Source organism: Zalophus californianus, chromosome 14, assembly GCF_009762305.2.
Source record: "Zalophus californianus isolate mZalCal1 chromosome 14, mZalCal1.pri.v2, whole genome shotgun sequence".
Taxonomy (NCBI): domain Eukaryota; kingdom Metazoa; phylum Chordata; class Mammalia; order Carnivora; family Otariidae; genus Zalophus; species Zalophus californianus.
The window spans coordinates 46,224,097-46,243,758 of NC_045608.1; the positions used below are offsets into that span (position 1 = coordinate 46,224,097).

Genomic DNA, 19,662 nt, shown 5'->3' on the forward strand with positions numbered 1-19,662 from the left:
AAGGAAAACTTTCAAATTCATTTGGTGAGGCCAGCATTACCCTGGTACCAAAACCAGATAAAGACACCATAGAAAAAGAGAACTACAGGCCAATATGTCTGATGAACATAGATGCAAAAATCTTCAACAAAATACTAGCAAACAGAACTCAATAATACAGTAAACAATCATTCACTACAATCAAGTGGGCTTTATTCCTAGATGCAAGGGTGGTTCAATATTTGCAAATCAATCAGTGTGATATGTCACATCAATAAGAGAAAGGATAAAAACCATATGATCATTTTAATAGATGCAGAAAAAGCATTTGATGAGTACAACATCCATTCATGATAAAAACCTTCTGCAAAGTAGGAACAGGGGGAACATATTCAACATAATCAAGGCCATATATGAAAAACCCACAGTGCACATCATACTCAATGGGGAAAACTAAGAGCTTTTCCCCTAAGATCAGGAACAACACAAGGATGTCCACTCTCATAACTTTTATTCAACATAGTATTAGACATCTTGGCCACAGCAATCAGACAAGAAAAGGAAATAAAAAGGCATCAAATTGGTAAGGAAGCAATAAAACTTTCACTATTTGCAGATGACATACTACTATGCATAGAAAACCCTAAAGACTCCAGTGAAAAACTACTAGAACTGATAAATGAATTCAGTAAATTTGCAGGATACAAAATCAATATACAGAACCCCCTTGCATTGCTATACACTAATAATGAAGTAGCAGAAGGAGAAATTAAGAAAATAGTCCCATTTACAATTGCACCAAAAATAATAAAATACCTAGGAATAAACTTAACCAAGGAGGTGAAAGACCTGTACTCTGAAAACTATAAAGCACTGATGAAAGATACTGAAGAGGACACAAACAAATAGAAAGACATTCCATGGTCATGGATTGGAAGAAAAAATATTGTTAAAATGCCCATACTTCCCAAAACAATCTACAGTTCGAATGTAATCCCTATCAAAACATCAAGAGCATTTTTCATAGAACTAGAACAAATAATCCTAAAATTTGTATGGAATCTCAAAAGACCCAGAATAGCCCAACAAATCTTAAAAAAAAAAAAAAAAAAGCTAGAGGTATCACAATTCTGGATTTTAAGTTATATTACAAAGTTGTAAGAATCAAAACAGTAATGGTACTAGCACAAAAATAGACACATAGGTCAATGGAACAGAATAGAGAGTCCAGAAATAAACCCATGATGTTATGGTCAATTAATCTTTGACAAAGGAGTCAAGAATATGCAATGGGAGAAAGGCAGTCTCTTCAACAAATGATGTTGGGAAAACCAGACAGCTATATGCAAAAGAATGAAACTGGACCACCTTCTTACATCATACACGGAAATAAACTCAAAATGGATTAAGAACCTAAATTGAGACTTCAAACCACAAAAGTTCTAGAAGAGAGCACAGACAGTAATTTCTGTGACATCAGCCATAACATCTTTCTACATATGTCTCCTGAGGCAAGGGAAACAAAAGCAAAAATAAAGTAGTGGGACTACATCAAAATAAAATGTTTCTGCACAGCAAAGGAAACAACCAACAAAACTAAAAGCCTACTGAATTGGAGAAGATATTTGCAAATGACAAGTCTGATAAAGGGTTAGTATCCAAATATATAAAGAAGTTATACAACTCAACACCAAAAAACCAAATAATCCAATTTGAAAATAGGCAGAAGACATGAACAGATATTTTTCCAAAGAAGATATCCAGATGGCCAACAGACACATGAAAAGATGCTCAACATCATTCATCCTCAGGGAAATGCAAATGAAAACCACAATGAGATATCACCTCACTCTTGTCAGAATGGCTAAAATCAAAACCACAAGAAACAAGTACTGGTGAGGATGTGGAGAAAAAGGAACCCTCGTGCACTGTTGGTGGAAATGCAAATTGGTGCAGCCACTGTAGAAGACAGTATGGAGGTTCCTCAAGAAATTAAAAATAGAAAGACCCTATTTTTTTTTTTAAGATTTTATTCATTTATTTGACAGAGAGACATGGCGAAAGAGGGAACACAAGCAGGGGGAGTGGGAGAGGGAGAAGCAGGCTTCCTGCTGAGCAGGGAGCCCGATGTGGGGCTAGATCCCAGGACCCTGGGATCATGACCTGAGCCAAAGGCAGACGCTTAATGACTGAGCCACCCAGGCGCCCCTAGAAAGACCCTATGATCCAGTAATTGCACTACAGGGTATTTGCCCTAAGAATACGAAAACACTAATTTGAAGGGATACGTGCACCTCTATGTTTATTGCAGCATTATTTACAATAGCCAAGATATGCAAGCAGCCCAAGTGTTGATCAACAGATGAATGGATAAAGATAGAAGATATCTACCTATCTGTCTGTCTATCTACACACACACACACACACACACACACACACACACACACACACACACACACACACACAGGAATATTATTCAGCCATAAAAAATGAAATCTTGCCATTTGCAACAACATGGATGGATCTAGAGAGTATAACGTTAAGTGAAATAAGGCAGTCAGAGAAAGACAAATACGATATGATTTCACTCATATGTGGAATTTAAGAAACAAAACAAAGGGGGGAAAAAGAGACAAAGCAAGAAACAGACTCTTAACTATAAAGAACAAATTGATGGTTACCAGAGGGGAGGTGGGCGTGGGGGGATGAGGTGGTACATGTGCATCAGAGAGATGAAGAAAGCAAAGAATGTAAATATCATGTGAAGACAACATTAATCTAGGAAAGAAGGTGAATGTTAGCAAATCAAAGCTTTGCTGTGTGGTGGGTAGCCTAGAGATAACGTATTCATTCTTTAAATGCTATTTGTTGGAAGTTAGAACACGGTCATGAACTCAAGGTTGAGAGCAGTTCCCAAGAGAGCCCCAGGGCCTCTCCATGCATTCCATCAGCTCTCCTAGGAGTTCCAGGTGAACCAGAGGCTGGGCCCCATCGGCCAGGGTAGGACTGGCCAGAGGTCATTCACCACCAGAGTCATCCTGGAACCCAGACTCCATGTTCAGGTGGCACCCGAAGGAGGTGGAAATCCTCCCAGTAAAATTTTGAGGGGAACTAAGACCTGTACTATTCCCAAACATCTGTCTCTGTTACCACCAATTTTAGAGACGCTTTCAAAATCAACAAGCCGTCTTACCAACATTTAGACTTGCTTTTTTTTTCAATTTTTTAATTAATTTTTTAATTTAAATTTTAGGTAGTTAACGTATAGTGCAATATTGGTTTCTGGAGTAGAATTCAGTGATTCATCACTTACATATAACACCCAGTGCTCATCGTAACAAGTGCCCTCCTTAATACCCATCGCCCAGCTAGTCCATCCCCCACCCCTCCTCCCTCCAACAACCCTCAGTTTGTTCTTTACTGCTAAGACTCTCTTGGGGCACCGGGGTGGCTCAGTTGGTTAAGTGTCTGCCTTCAGCTCAGGTCATGATCCTAGGGCCCTGTGATCGAGTCTGCATCAGGCTCCCTGCTCAGCATGGAGCCTGCTTCTCCCTCTCCCTCTGCCCCTCCTCTCCACTTGTGCTCTCTCTCTCTCAAATAAATAAATAAAATCTTAAAAAGCATCTTATGGCTTGTTTCCCTCTCTCCTTTTTCTCTTTTTCCCCTTCCCATATGTTCATCAGTTTTCTTTCTTGAATTCCAGATATGAGTGAGATGAAGATGGTATTTGTCTATCTCTGACTTATTTCACTTAGCAAAATACACTCTAGCTCCATCCATGTTGTTGCATACGGCAAGACTTCATTTTTTTGATGGCTGAGTAATATTCCATTACACACACACACACACACACCCCGCCACATCTTCTTTATCCATTCATCAGTCGATGGACATTTGAGCTCTCTCCACAGTTTGGTTATTGTTGATAATGCTATCAACGTCAGGATGCATGTGTCCCTTCGAATCTGTATTTTTGTATCCTTTGGGTAAATACCTAGTAGTGCATGAGAAAATGCTCAACACCACTCATCACCAGGGAAATACAAATCAAAACCATGGTGGAGATACCACCTCACACCTGTCAGAATGGCTAAAATTAACAACACAGGAAATAACAGATGTTGTCAAGGATGCAAAGAAAGGGGCACCCTCCTACAGTTGGCGGGAATGCAAGCTGGTGCAGCCACTCTGCAGAACAGTATGGAGGTTCCTCAAAAAGTTAAAAATAGAGCTACCCTACCACCCAGCAATTAGACTCCCTTCTTTGGCTTAAGGAACCATTTCTCCAGAGAGCTGCTAATAAAATGAGTTTTTAGTTTAAGTGAGGAGAAGTAAACATATTAGTATCTGTTCATAGAAGTAAAATTTCTGGTTGAGAGAGCAGACCAAGAGAGACAGAGGATGAGCTCTGAGGGGAAAGGAGGTAGCAGGACACGTCACATTGAGGAGGAAAGGGCGCTGGGAAGGCTGAGCATACGGGGTACTTACTATCTGGGGGGCAGGTGTGTGTGGCACTGTGAGGTGGCCCCTAGGAAACTGAAAGTCAGGAAAGAGTTACAGGCGTGGCTGAGAAAGGGTGACTTCAAGAAAAAGAGGAAAAATGGTCATCAGTGCGATCAGGGGGTGAGGCCACAGGGAAAACCAGCACTGCTGCTCCAGTGTGGCCCAGGGCCGCTGAGGAGACCCACGTAAGACTGGGATGGCCAGTTCATAGATGCCTGACCACCTATCAGCCTGGGCCCCAGCGAAAGGAGCAGATGGCATAGTCACACTGGATGGCTGGAAGAAAGTGTGGTGATGTATAAAGCTGTGCCATTACAAGAGCAATGTTGGACTGGGAGTTGGCAGCAGCAGGGCTCTGTGACACAGAGCAAATTGAAGAAGGGTCTGGGTGGATCTGGAGGTGCAAACCCAACACACTGCTCACCGATGCCCCCAGTGGGCAAAGCGAACAAACCGGGATATCTCAGACGGGGCGGCTGATCTCACTTACCAAATTTGTGCAATAAAAGCTGGAAATGGCACATCCTGCTTTCTGGAAAATAAGGCTCCCTTGAAAACATTTTTATTCCTAAAATCAAAATATTTCTGTTGTCTCTCTCTCTCATTTGAGGTCTTCCTGATCCCCAGAGATGCATCATCCTGCTGAGTACAGAGAAATCACTGATTCTCTCTGCGGGGGGAGGGCTCCCCAAAGGATGCCTGCCAGTGGGCAGGAGTATCTATTTTTAAACCCCTTACTTGCCAGTGCGTGTATTGATGTTTGCAACAATAGTGAAAGGTAAGAGGCTGGGTGGTGCCTTCCGTTCTCAGTTCTCGTGTCCTTATAGGAAAACCCAACTTACACATTCATGGCAATCCTCTTCTGCTCTGAATTATCTCCACTTTCCACGGAAGCAGTTGGTTTGAATTCTCTGACTAAAAACGCTTTCCTTCTTGGAATTTGCTAATTGTAATTCCCAGTGAAGTGCCTCTTTCCTTATTGTGGCTGCCTTCCGTTTTATGCATGTAATGGTTTCCCTGGTATGTTTTTAATTTTTTTAAAATATTTATTTGAGAGAGGAGACAGTGTGCATGCGTGTACAAGCGCGTGTGAGTGGAGGGGGAGAGGCAGAGGGAAAGAATCCCAAGCAGACTCCCCACTGAGCACAGAGCCTGACTTGGGGGTCGATCTCACACGGTGAAATCACAACCTGAGCAGAAATCAAGAGTGGGACCCTTGACCAACTGAGCCACCCAGGTGCCCCCTCCAGCCCCCCAAAAGTTTTTACATTCACCAGGGTACCTTGGACTTTTTAAAAGGATAAAGCAGGCATACAGAAAGAGTAGATGAGCACTGTACAGGGAAACGTATTCAGGAGCTGCTCTCATGCCAGCAGGGGAAATGGCGTGCCGTTGGCATGCATATACCGAAAGAATCCATCCGTACACTGTCCCTGCAGTCCACATCCACCCGACCGCTGTTCAACAACAGCCTGAGCAGAGCCAGGTTTCCTCTTCTTGCTGCCCAGAATGCAGCGTTGGCAAGTGGAGTTTCCTTCTGCAGAAGCAAAATGAGACAGGATCTTAAACTTGACATCAGTTAATGTGACCCCCTCTACGCAAATATATGCCATTCAAAGAGCAAAATTTCCAGATGTGTTGTAGCATGGAAAGACTGCTCCTCCAGCAGCAGATGATTGTGATATACTTGGTCATGGAACACATTCTGTTTTATACCAGACACCGGAGTGCCATTACGAAAAGCAGTGCTGTTGATAATATAGCACTATTAATACCTTATTTTCCACCAATGTTCTCCCTTTCCTGCCTCCGTGTCTTTGTTCACAGTTTCCTTTTTGCTTGAAAGGAGTGCTCCCCCATCCTTCAAGGTCAAGGCTCTGCTTAAATGCTATTTCCTCCCTGAAACATTCCCAAATCCCTCTTCACCTCTAAGCAGAGAGAAATCTCTCCCGATTCTGACCTCCCCAATGCACATTTTTTCTATGCCCTCAACTTTCTACCTGATTCCAGCTTTCTGGGTCAAGGCCTCCCCTCCCCTCCACCTAATTTTCTTTGCTGGAAACTTGCCAGAGCATTCAGTTAAGAATGAGGAACTCTGGACAGAAAACACTGTTAACATGCCCTCATCTGGATCCTTCTTTCCACTGCTGCGTCATTTTTAAAGTTGCAAAGTTAACGCTGGAACCATCCTATGGAAGGAATAGAGCTGGCAAACAGTTCTTCAAGAATCAGAGTGGCAGAATTGACTGCAGTAAAGTTGCCTTTCCTAAAACACATCAATTTGGATCTATAGAGAACAGTCCGTGACAGGGGAGGGCGGGGGTGGAGAGGAGGCTCTGGAACCAGACAGCTCTGGGTTTCAACCCCAGCCCGGGGCAAATGACTCGGCTTTGGTGAGTCTTATACTACCTGCCTTGAAGTTCTTGGTAAGGATTAAATGATGTAAGTTAATTGGCAAATACGGTACCCAACACATCATAAATGCTTACAGATGCTAGTTTTTCCCCCTCTGTCCACTTTTCTTTACAAAGTTAGAATGAGTAGGCAAAATTAAATTGAGTATTGGTACTATAAAGAATTTTGCTGGTCTCAGGAAATTTCTAGCATTCAAACTGTTTAACAAAAGCATGTTTTGGGTGGGCTTAAAACACCGATCTGACCCCAAGGCCCTTTTAAACGATATATCTTTTAAGTATACCGATAAGGTATTAAATTCAATGTCTTACCTATCTATGCTAAGTTAAAAAGAAAACAAAACAATGTCACCCACAACAAGAAGCCATCTGAGGATTAACATTTTTTTTTTAAATTTTTAAGTAATGTCCACACCCAGTGCAGGGCTCAAATTCACAATCCCGAGATCAAGAGTCTCATGCTTTACTCACTGAGCCAGCCAGGCGCCTGTCCACAGAGCCATCTAAAGTGAAAGCTCAGGGAGAGTGAAGGGGGCATCTGTTGGTATGAGGATTTCTTTTCTGCCGCCCTTCGGTTCACCCACGGCTTAGTGCTCTCTTGTGTTCTTGGAGGAGAGCGTGGCCAAGTGGGGAGTGCTAAGCAGGTTGCAAACATACTTTGAATAGTTTCCTGGCTCAGGTAGGAGGAAAACAAAAATCCCCTCAAACTCCAGATGAACAATTTGCTTTCCCCAAAGGCGTAAATGTTATGGTCCCAGGAGTTTTCAGGCCAAAATGCAATGGTTATGTTCACACCCAGGGTTGGCGGGTTTGTCCCAGGCTGGGTCCCCCGTTACAGCTGTTGGTGACTGGCTGAAGCGACGGCCAGGCAGGTCTGACTTGTATCAGAAATCACGAAACAACGCCCTTTCAGTAGGGAGATTGCACAAGGCCAAAATGAAGTCTGGAGGGTGAATTAGGAAGAGAACTTAATATCACCAGGGAACAGCTCTGTTGGCTTTTCCTGAAACATGAAGACTTGAGAATAATAAATTGTAAATCATTTTTAGTGATTTTGTTGTTTCTCTTTAACCCCAAATTATTTTCAGAAACCATCTGGAAACCACAGACTTGTATTGTCATAATCTCTCCTGCCTTGAGGATGGCTTCGGGGCTTTCTCTCCTGGTCAGGGCTAGATTTCCTAGTTTCCCACAAGGTTTTAGAAACTGAACTTTGTGAAAAGACGTACAGATTTCATTCTCCCTCAAGTGCCTGATTTACTGGGAGGTGGAGGCAAGAGAGTCGATTTGGGGTAAGAAAGAGCTGAGTTCCAGTCCTAAGCTTGCTACTTCTCAGCTCTGTGACTCTGGCAGGTTAACTGCTCTCTGTTCCAGTAAAATGGGCATAATAATGCCAGGAGTAGTACCTCCGCCATATGTTGTTAGAAAATTAAAGGACAGAATACATGTCAACTCAGTTTGATGGTGAACACTCAAGAAATGCTAGCTATAAATGTGCAGTCCTCACAGCTCTTGGAAATTCATTTGCTGGTCACTGGTCTGTAATAGGGACAGTGGTACTGGCCAGGGCCTAGGACAAGAGGTACGAGTCAACCTTGATCTCTGCTCTAACGGCTTTATGGCCCAATAGGAAAGCAAGTCATGCCAATAGGCATCGGAAGTTAATTACAGGTGCTAGAACAGGAATGCAGATTACTTGTGAGAGCAGAGAATGGCCGAGCCTATATGGGGGGGGGGGGGGTGTAGCCAGGAATGGCTTCAAAGATAAGGAATTCTCGAGAAGAGTCTCAAAAGATGAGCAGGAAACGGGGTAAGGAGCATCCCAGGCAGATGGGGCAGTGAAGCAAAGACATGGAGGCTTGTCACAGCATTCTGGGAACTGTCATGAGCTCGGAAGGGCTGGATTGAAGGATGGGAGTGGAGAGAGAGGTCAAGGGACACTGTGGGGCTGAAACCAGGCAGGGCCAGATCCCAAAGGATCTGCTGTGCCATGCTATGGGGTTTGCTTGGGCACTGCGGAGCCAAGGCAGGGTTATAAGGTGGGGAGATACTATTGGTTTTGTGTTTTAGAAAGGTCCCTGTGGCAGCCTCAGGGAGAATGGATTGATGCCTGGAGCTGGACTAAGGTCGGTGTCTACAAGGGTTAGGGGACTATCGCATTCACAGGGCAAGAGAGGATGAGGGCCCGAGCTCAAGCAACAATTGTGGGGCTGGAGGATGAGACAGACTGGAGAAATTTTAAGGAACCAAACTAAACAGTTTTGGTCTGCAACCGTATATGCAGGAGAAGGTGGGAGAAGGAGCCTGGACTGACTCCCGGGTTTCTGGTTTGAGTGCCTGGTTGAGGTGGTGCCATTCCTGAGAGTGGGAAACTGTAAGAGGGGCAGGCTTTGGGAAGAAATGATGAGTTTGGCTGTGAACGCAAGGACTTTCAGTGCCTAAGGGGTTTCTTCCAGGGGGAAACGACTATCATTAAACATGGGTAATTTCTCCCATCACGCTGCGGTGGACACAGTTAGGGCAGGTATCTTGCGCTAACACTAAGTGCTTGTTCTGTACCACTTGGTATCTGCTCTGCATACTACCTCACTGAATCCCCATCAGAGCTCAGTGAGGTGGGCACTGTCACTATGCTGCTGTACAGGTGAGGTAAGGGACAGAGGATAGGCAGGCTTCAGACCCAGACAGTCTGGTGTTCGGGGCTGCCCTCGGAGTCATCCCACTGTTCGGCCTCTGGAGGAATTCTGTAGACACCAAGGAATAAGGCAGCACTGACCCCAATGGCCTCCTTCCTATCCTCATTCCAAGCTCAGCTCCTGCCAAGACAGAAAGGCCCCTGACCTTCCTTCTCTTTGGGGTTGATACACACCATGTTGCCTGGATAACTTCCAATCCTCTTCCGGGTACAATTCGCACATCATCATAAGTGCTAAGAGTGAAATAGAGGCAAGCCCTTTAGCCTTTGAAGGAGATGATGTACATGGAAATGCTTTACTATTTAACTTCTTTCTTGATTTTTCTGATCTCTAAAATGAGGCCAGTGAGCCTCCCTCAGGCAGGCTTGTTGGTCGCGATATTAGGAGAAACAGCAACACCAGCCAACGCTGAGATCTTGCTCTGAATCAGGCGTGCTACGCACTTTCATTGCTCTGATGCATTAATTCCCAGAACAGCCTCACGACATAGGTGTTTTTATTATTCCCATTTTTAAGATTTTATTTATTTGAGAGAGAGAGATCAAGAGCACAAGCAGGGGAAGGGTTAGAGGGAGAGGGAGAAGCAGGCTTCCCGCAGAGCAGGGAGCCCGACGTGGGGTTCAACCCCAGGACCCTGGTTTCATGACCTGAGCTGAAGGCAGATGTTTAACCGACTGAGCCACCCAAGCACCCATATTATTCCCATTCTTAAGATGAGGTAACTGAGGCACAGAAATGAATCACTCAAGGTCATAGAGTTAGGAAGTAATAGAACCAGCGTTGAAACCCAACTCCGAGTCCAGAGTCTGAGGTCTTATGTCTCATATCTTGGGAGAAAAACTGAGTGTAAACTTCTACAAATGCCATATTTTCTTCTCTTTTTCTCCCCTTTACTGCCAGGATTTTGGCTCATACACTGCTCATTATTACACTACCAGCAATTAGTTACAGGAAGGAAGGGGAGAGGAAACACAGAAGGTAAACTGTTACTTGTATAGTACTGGAATTCTGATTAAAAGCTAAGAGGAGGTAGAGATTTAAACCATTAGTTTAAAAAGGGTTTAGAATACTGTGGGTTTTGATTGTGTACTTATTAATTCAATCAAGAGAACATTAGTCATGAATTTCTTTGATGTTAGAAGCCACATTAAATAAGGATAGAATACAGGACTGAGAAGTCATGTGCAGGACACTTTTGAGATGTCACTGGCTATTCTTTTTTTTTTTTTTAAGATTTTTAAATTTATTTATTTGAGAGAGTGAGTGAGAGCAGGGGTAGGAGCAGAGGGAGAGGGACAAGCAGACTCTGTGCTGAGTGCGGAGCCCGACATGGGGCTTGATCTCAGGACCCTGAGACCATGACATGAGCCGAAACTAAGAGTCGGATGCTTAACCACCTGAGCCATCCAGGAGCCCTGTCACTGGCTATTCTAATCCATTGTCCCCTTCATGCTAAGTACTTGAAATTTTCAGAATGCTTGATAAACATTAGAGAAGCCTAACCCTATGTTGTCAGTATTGTTACACTTCTGAAGGTGATAGGAAACTGAAAAAGTAAGTGATTTGCCCCAAGCATTCTGCCTTAGAGGTAGGATCATTTAAGAGCAGCATTTCGAAACTCAGAACTCGAGACCATGTGGAAAGTCTGTTTAAGATATATACGTCAAGAATAGGCATATCTAGGGGCTCCGGGGTGGCTCAGTTGGTTGGACGACTGCCTTCGGCTTGGGTCTTGGTCCTGGAGTCCTGGGATCGAGTCCTGCATTGGGTTCTCTGCTCGGCGGGGAGTCTGCTTCTCCCTCGGACCCTCCCCCGTCTTGTGCTCTCTCACTCATTCTCTCAAATAAAAAAAAAAAAATTGGCATATCTATAGAGATAGAAAGTAGAATAGCAGTTATCTAAAGCTGGGTGGGGGATAGAGAGTGACTGCTAATGGCTATGTGATTTATTTGGGGGGATGATTAAAATATCCTAAAATTGATTGTGCTGATGGTTGCACAACTCTGAATACACCAAAAACCACTGAAATGAACATTTTCCATGGGTGAGTTATATGGTATGTGATCTGTATTTCAATAAAGCTGTTGAAAAACATATGTGGCTTTGTAAATTTATTTTCCTGTAATTCAAATAATTTTAGCTGACTGGTGAATTGAAGCCAATTATGAGATAATTTATGCACTTTCAGAGCAAGGATGGAAAATACAAGTTCTCCTACTTTTAGCCCAGCCATGAGCAGTTTCTATCACCAAGGTGAAACATGGTATTGAGACCCTTTGTCCTCTTGGGGAAAATGTGCTCAAGAAAGATACAGGCATTGTTCTTCTTCTAGCAATGTTTCCTCTACTGTGGTGACCTCCTTCACCACGTTAAGAGTCTCCTTCCTCATTGTGTTAGGCTTCAGGCCTGAAGAGTAAGTCCTGAAACAGCTGTTAAGAGAGTCACAAGTCAGTGTACTGAAACCCGTGACCTTTATTCCACAAAAAGGCTCAGACCTGCGTCTGCTTTTACTGAGTTTGCTTTTACTTTAAAAATAATTCTAACAAACGTGTCTGTTTTCCCAACCAGAACAAATGAGGACTTGCCAATTTTGGAAGACGAAGTTCACTGGTTTACTGGAGGCATACCAGTGATGGCTGATAGCTTAATGGAGCAAGGAGAAGTAGCTACAAAGGGGTCCGTGTGGCTCAGAAGCAAACAGCTCTACATGCGGTGACTCTAAGTCAACAATAAGAGGCTAACTTGTGACTTTCGATGCTCCGTTTATTCTCCCACAGACTCAGCCAACAATGCCAGGGCTTTTTAAAAACGGCTTTGGGGGGCGCCTGGGTGGCTCAGTCAGTTAAGCGGCTGCCTTCGGTTTGGGTCGTGATCCCAGGGTCCTGGGATCAAGCCCCATGTCCGGCTCCCTGCTCAGCGGAGAGCCTGCTTCTCCCTCTCCCTCTGCCTGCCACTCTGCCTACTTGTGCTCTCTCTCTAGCTCTCTGTCAAATAAATAAATGAAGTCTTTAAAAAAAAATATTTAAAAATGGCTTTGGTACCAGGTGAGAGGGCCTATGAGACTTTCAGAGGCCTGTGAAAATAAACAGTTAATCTATAGCTCTAAAATCAAAGTGAATGAATAAAATAGTTACAAAATGTATCTCTGTCAACTCTATTCACTGCTAAATTTGATATTCATAAAATATCAATGGCACTTGAAAATAATTTGTAGGTCTGATTTTTCTCCCTGCACAAGAATTACTATATATGAAAGTTGCAGAAAAATCATGGGCCAATATAAATTAAATGTTATTCATGGCTAAAATCGTTTTAATAGCAATATAGTTAAAAACCTTTCCAAAAATGTACAATAAAAAGTCTATTATCTTGGTCTGTGGGTACCTTTCAATATGTTTGATAGTATGCTAGCTAGGGTTAGTGGAGGCTCAGTCAACGGGCCCGCGTCTCTGCTCCTTTTGTCCTCAGGCCTTCCCTGTGTGCTGTTTGGAAGTCCACTTCATGGAACATCAACTCCCCGTCCTTAACCTGGCTCAGAGCACTTCTTCTGTCTCCCTGCTGTGAGCTCCCCGGCACGTCCCAGCTGGTGGGGGCTGGACCTTCTCCCACACCAGCCCTGGAGTGGAAAATATGGTTAGGCTCTCCTCACTTGCCTTCGAGACGCTGCCCTTCCGGTCAAGTACACAAATCTCGGCTCCTTCACGACTCAGGCCATCCCACCTGCTTGTCCTGTGCCTCACCTCACCTAGTAGCTGTCACCTCCTGGTCATTCTCCCTTCTTGATGGCAAATTCTGACACCTTCCTTCCTACCCATCCCAAATTCTGATCTCATCCTGGCCTTCACTTTTATAAAACATAGATACTGTTGCTCAACTGCACCTCCTTTCCTCTAACCCCAATGAAAGAGGGTTTCCTCCCCACCTGTCTAGTGGGAACCCCTACAACTAATGAAACCCTGCTCACACCCTCTGCCTCACCCACCTCCTCCATGCTTCCTCACTCAGCTCAGTCATCCCCTCTATCAAGCCTATCATTTCAAATATTTATTGAGATTCTGATTTACATATTATAAAGTTCATCCTTTTTTTTTTTTTAAAGATTTTATTTATTTATTTGAGAGAGAGAATGAGGTAGAGAGAGAGCATGAGAGGGGAAAGGGTCAGAGGGAGAAGCAGACTTCCTGCTGAGCAGGGAGCCCGATGCGGGACTCGATCCCGGGACTCCAGGATCATGACCTGAGCCGAAGGCAGTCGCTTAACCAACTGAGCCACCCAGGCGCCCTAAAGTTCATCCTTTTAAAGCATATAATTCAGTGGTTTTTAGTGTATTCCTAAGGCTGCATAACTGTCACAATTCCAAAACATTTTCATCATCTCATACCTATTAACAATTGCTCCCCATCCCCGGATTCTTCCCTAGCTCTAGGCAACCAAGAATCTGCTTTCTATCTCTATGGATTTGCCTATTCTGAACATTTCATATAAATGGCATCATTTGGGTCTGGCTTCTTTTACTCAACATAATATTATCAAGGTTCGTCCACATTGTAGCATGTTTCAGAGCTTCCTTCTTTTGAATGATATTCCATTGTGTGGATACACCATGGTATGGACTGAAGATCTCTGTTTCCCCCTACCCCAAACTCATGTTGAAGCCCTAATTCCTAATGTGATAGTATCTGGATGTGAGGTCTTTGGGAGGTAATTGGGTTAGATGAGATCAAGAGGGTACAGTGCCCATGATGGGATCGGTGTTCTTACAAGAAAAGGAAGAGACACCAGAGATTCCTCTCTCCTTATGAAGATCCAGTAAGAATGTGGCTGTTTACAAGCCAGGAAGAGAGCTCTCACCAGACTGAATCCGCTGGCACCTTGATCTTGGACTTCCCAGGCTCTAGAACTGTGAGAAATTAAATACCTGCTGTTTAAGCTGCCCAGTCTATAGTATTTTGTTATGGCAGCTCAAGCTAATACATACATTTTGTTTATTATCAATGATATACAAATGATGGACACTCGGGTTGTTTCTACTTTTTGGCTATTATGAATAACAAAACGAACATTTGTGCACAAGTTTTTGTGTAAACAGGTGTTTTCATTTCTTCTGGGTATATATGTAGGAGTGGAATTGCTGGGTCATATCGTAACCACCAGACTGTTTCCTAATATGATTGTGTTATTTTACATTCCTAAACAACCAGGTAGGAAGACTTGAATTTCTTCACATCCTTGCTAACACCTGACACGGTCTGTCTTGATTATAGTCATCCTAGTGGGTGTGAAGTGGTGTCTCATTAGGGTTTTGATTTGCCTTTCCCTGATGACTAAAGGTGTTGACCATATTTGCAGATGCTTGTTGGCCATTTGTATATTTTCTTGGGAGAAATGTCTATTCATCTCCTTTGCCCATTTTTTAAAATTGGGTTATTTGTCTTTTTATTGCTGAGATATTTGTCATCATTTAAAGATGGTCAAGTCTCTACCATTTTAAAGCAAACAAACCGTTGGCCTGCTCCAAATCCCTGCTGCAGCCACTGTTTCTTGCAGAAGTTTTTGAAACAGCTCTGGACACTCGTGGTTCCCACCCACTCTCTTTTGAAGCTGTTGCAGTCGGGCTCCTGAAGCCAGCACTTCACTGAAACTGCTCTGAGCAAGGTCAGCAGTGGCCATTTGTTGCTAAATACAATGGACACTTTTCAATTCCCAGCTTGATTTCTCTGTAGTATTTATCTTTGAGTTCCTCCCCATCTTTATCAAAGGATTAGAGATCCTTGGCTTAAATATCAGCACACGCTTCAGATTGTTCTCATACATCGCTGGCTGCTCTTCAGTTTTCTCAATGGGCTTCTCTTATTCTGCTCATTCTCAAGATTTTGCCTTCAGTCCTCTGTTTTCCACTTTTACACAGTCTCACAGGGCAACTGCATTCATTCTCATGGGTTTAATTACCACTTAACACTGCTCACTCCTACATCTCATCTCTATCTCCTGCCTAGACTATACTCCCGGGGTTCCCAGTTTGTAGATCTGTCTAATCAACATCTCTACCTGGACTTCCATCCATCCTTGAACTTTACATGTCCCAAACCAAACATTTTATCTTTACCTCTCTAGCTTTCCTTAACTCAGGGAATAACATCCAGTTACAGAATTCCATAGACTAAAAATTTTTTAAGTCACTCAGATTTGTTTACTTCCTTCCATTCTAGACACCTGTTCCCTAGTCCCTACCACTTAACAAGATGACCCCAGTTCCACTGCCTTCTCCAAACTGTGGCCAGAGATCTAACATGCAAATCTCAACATATCATCCCTCTGTTTACATGAGCTACTGTAAGAGATGGAAGCCAGACACATTAGGGTTTCAATGTTAACACCATTCACGCACTCGCTGCAAGACCGTGATGAGTTACTTAACTTCACCATGTTTTCGTCTTCTTGCTTTAAAAAATAAAAATTAAAAAAAAAAAGGAGAGACACACGAAAGTACCATTTCATGGATCTTCCTGAGGATTCAGAAGATGCGCCCAGTTGCCCTTGGCTCAGAGTCAGGCACATTTTAAGTGCTCAATACATTTTAATTATTTGTATTAAGACCTTCCAATAGAGGCAAATCAAGGATCATCACTTTCATCCTGAAATGTGAGGATTCAATGGGATGACTTTAAACTCTTTTAAGACAAGACTCCTTTGGACCCTGAAGCCTGGTAATCAGCTGCAGCTGCACTCTGCTGGGCACTCAGCTTCGGCGTCCGAAAAGTGCTCTGGAGAGGAGGCGACAGTGGTGCCGCTAGCATTCCGAAACGAGGACGCAGAATCGGGAATCGGTGCCGCAGCCCGGGTCTCTCTCCCGGGGCGCGGCCGCAGGACAGCGCTGACCGCGGGCTTCTTCCCCGCCCCGCCCCCGCCCGTTACCCCGGCGACAGTCTCCGCCACCCCTTCGCCCCGCGGCCGGGCTCCCCGGACCTGCGGCCGAAAGTACCGAAAGCCTTTCAAGCAAAGCCCACACAACCTAACCACAAACCACAGGAGCCATCCCAGCCCGGTCGCTTCCTCCCGTCCCCCGCCAGCACCCAGGGCGACTCTCACTCCGCCCTGCGGGCCCCGCGGCGCCGGCGACCCCGGGAGCTCCGCAGGTGCGGGCCCGCCGCCGCGTGTCTGCCGCCCCGCCCGGCATTCCCTCCCGGAGCCCGCGGCGCTCACCTTGAAGGACATCCTGCACATGTCCGCGGCCACCCCAGCGCAACCGGCACGCTTCCGGCGCGGGGCGCCCGCCCCAGCCCGCCGGGTTCCGCAGTGGGGCGGCCTCCCGCGCCGCGCGCTCCCGCCTCAGACGGGGCCACGCGGGGAGGGCGGGGGCGGGACCACCGGGGGCTGGGCGGGCGCGGGGCGGAGGCGGGGCCGCCGGGGGCGCTGGGGCGAGGGCCGGTTGCGCGGGGCGCACACACCCGCCCGCGCCCGCCCCGCCCCAGCCCGCACACGCTCTATCTCCGCTGGCACTGCGCGCACTCTGCACGCACACACAAACACCGGACACTGCTCGCACATCCACATCCGCAGTCTCACACACACCAGGGTACACGCCACACTGCGCATATTCTCCACGTTCAGTACACAAGCGGTCCACACTCCCGAGCACGCACCCACGCTTTCTCGTACACACATTCCATGCACATCTGCGTTCCTGTTACACATACACTCCAGAGCACAAGATTCACACATAATACTCCCACACTCACATCCCCGTATACACACTACACACCTACCCCCATCGCGCACCTCACACATCTTCCAAAAGAGCATGGTCTGCATCAGAGGACTCCCAGCCTTCATTACAGCACAGACATTGATGATGTAGATGAAACAGGAGAAAAAAATTCACCCATCCTCCCACCACCCTTCCAAATAGTTTTCATTTTTATTTCTGTTGTTTTAGGTTTTCTTTTCTTTCTCTTCCTTTTCTTTTCTTTTCTTTTTTAAAAGATTTTATTTATTTATTTGAGAGAGAGAGAGAGAATGAGAGATAGAAAGCACGAGAGGGAAGAGGGTCAGAGGGAGAAGCAGACTCCCCGCTGAGCAGGAAGCCCGATGTGGGACTCGATCCCAGGACTCCAGGATCATGACCTGAGCCGAAGGCAGTCACTTAACCAACTGAGCCACCCAGGCGCCCTTCCTTTTCTTTTCTAATAATGTATTTTTGGTTTTGTTTTCCTCCTGGCAAAGAGCTGGGAAACAAGCCTTTTGATTGAATGAGTGATATGTGGTATTTTCCTTTTTGAAGGTGAAGGGCAAAATTGGGAATGTTACTCATGGCCCCCTCCTTTTGGTTACACCAGTCACCATTCCTTTTGGGCCTTTTGCTGAACAGCTGGAGTATCTCAGGAGCTGTTCACTCCCTCATGCATACTGCCTTGCTTCTTGCCCAGGGTTGGTTTGGGGGAAGTAAAAGTGGGAGAATCACATTTTTTTAAGTTAAAAAATACATTATTTTTAGGGGCGCCTGGGTGGTTCAGTCGTTAAACGTCTGCCTTTGGCTCAGGTCATGATCCCAGGGTCCTGGGATAGAGCCCCACATCAGGCTCCTTGCTCAGTGGGAGGCCTGCTTCTTCCTCTCCCACTCCCCCCCATTGTGTTCCCTCTCTAGCTGTGTTTCTGTCAAATAAATAAATAAAGCCTTTAAAAAAATACTGTTTTTAAAGTATAAAAGGCAATAATAGCCTTTTTAGAAAATTCAAATGCTAAAGTAAAAGTAGATGTCTCACACGCTCACACTGTAAGAGTCTACTCATTCTCCCCTCACCTCTGTGCCTCCTTCTCTCTTCTCAGTTCAATTGGTAATGAATATTTAATTCAAAAGTAGAAAAATAAAACAAATAAAAGTTCAGGATGAAATAAAAATGTTTATCTGTTATAGATAAATCATATTACTTTGTGCTTAATTAGTTTTAAAGATTTTATTTATTTATTTATTTATTTATTTATTTGAGAGAGAGAGCTCACAAGCAGGGGGAGGGGCAGAGGGAGAAGTAGAGGCAGAGAACCTCAAGCAGACTCTGCACTGAGCACGGAGCCCAACATGGGGCTCCATCTCACCACCCTGAGACCATGACCTAAGCTGAAACCAAGAGTTGGCCACTTAACCGACTGAGCCACCCAGGTGCCCCGCTTTCTGCTTAATTTTAAAATAAAAACATTCCAAGAATTTGATAGAAAATTTGAAGGTTTAAATCAAGAAAGACTCAAAACTTTTCCCTGCCTTAGGTGTTTATGGATGAGACAGTTTTGAGGTTGCCATGCAACACTATTATGTAAGATTGAGCACAGGAGGTTTTGCTTTAATAGTTTTGTTAAGCAAAAGGAGGGAACAGAATGTATTTTGAGTCCTGTCTGTGGGGTAGGTATTATGCCCATTGCACAGCTGGAAAAACTAAGGTTCTGAGAGATGAAGTAATTTGCTAATGAGTGATAGCACTAGACCTTTCGTGAAGTCTGTCTGGCTCCAAAGCCTGTTTCCTTTCCACTACCGCACTTACTGCTCAAAGACGGTTTTGGCAGTGAGTCCCTGGCAAGGCTGCTGATGGGATTCTTGTCGAAGTCACAGGAAACAATGTGCCTGTAGATCAGCTCACGTGCCTGGCTAAGTTCATTTTCACAATAAAGCCCCCAAGCAGAACAACACCCTCATAATCACCACCAGGTGACGCCATTGAAAGAGGCCCCCTCCAAAACTTAACAGGCCTAACATGTGAAATTAAATCTCCATGGCCCTACTCTCTCTATCCAAAGAATTTCTCATAACCCACTAGAGTGGGTAGAGAAATCATACTTGTCAGAGATTCTCCTTGTTACCACCCTCCCTCCCATCCCTATGGCTCTCTTCTCTCGCTCCACTTCTGTCTGCCCTAACTCAGACCCTGACCCTCCCAGGGTTGCTCCCAGCTCAAGCCCCCCTCCGGTGCCCAGCCCCTCAGCCAACTCTCTTCCAGCTTTGCTGAGCTCCTGTAGCATCCCATGTTGCTCTAGACTCCACTTTGGTTCCTTTTGACTCCTCCAGCAGAGTTTAAATTCTT

General features: G+C 44.8%; 1 protein-coding gene across 8 annotated transcripts in view; it reads right to left on the bottom strand.

Annotated features, from left to right (window-relative positions):
• The window catches only part of ANKRD29 (ankyrin repeat domain 29), a 53,544-nt gene extending 36,616 nt beyond the window's left edge, over positions 1-16,928 (bottom strand). For 5 of the 8 annotated variants that reach the window (XM_027577395.2, XM_027577390.2, XM_027577387.2 and 2 more), the window contains exons 1-2: positions 16,796-16,928; positions 5,909-6,019 (exon numbers count right to left, since the gene is read on the bottom strand). In XM_027577395.2, the coding sequence (XP_027433196.1) occupies positions 5,909-6,019; positions 16,796-16,816 (132 nt within the window). In that variant the 5' untranslated portion in view covers positions 16,817-16,928. Of the gene's footprint in view, positions 1-5,889; positions 6,020-16,795 lie in introns of all 8 variants that reach the window. The other 3 variants (XM_027577388.2, XM_027577394.2, XM_027577393.2) reach the window with 1 other exon arrangement.
• Positions 16,929-19,662: the final 2,734 nt, after the last annotated feature.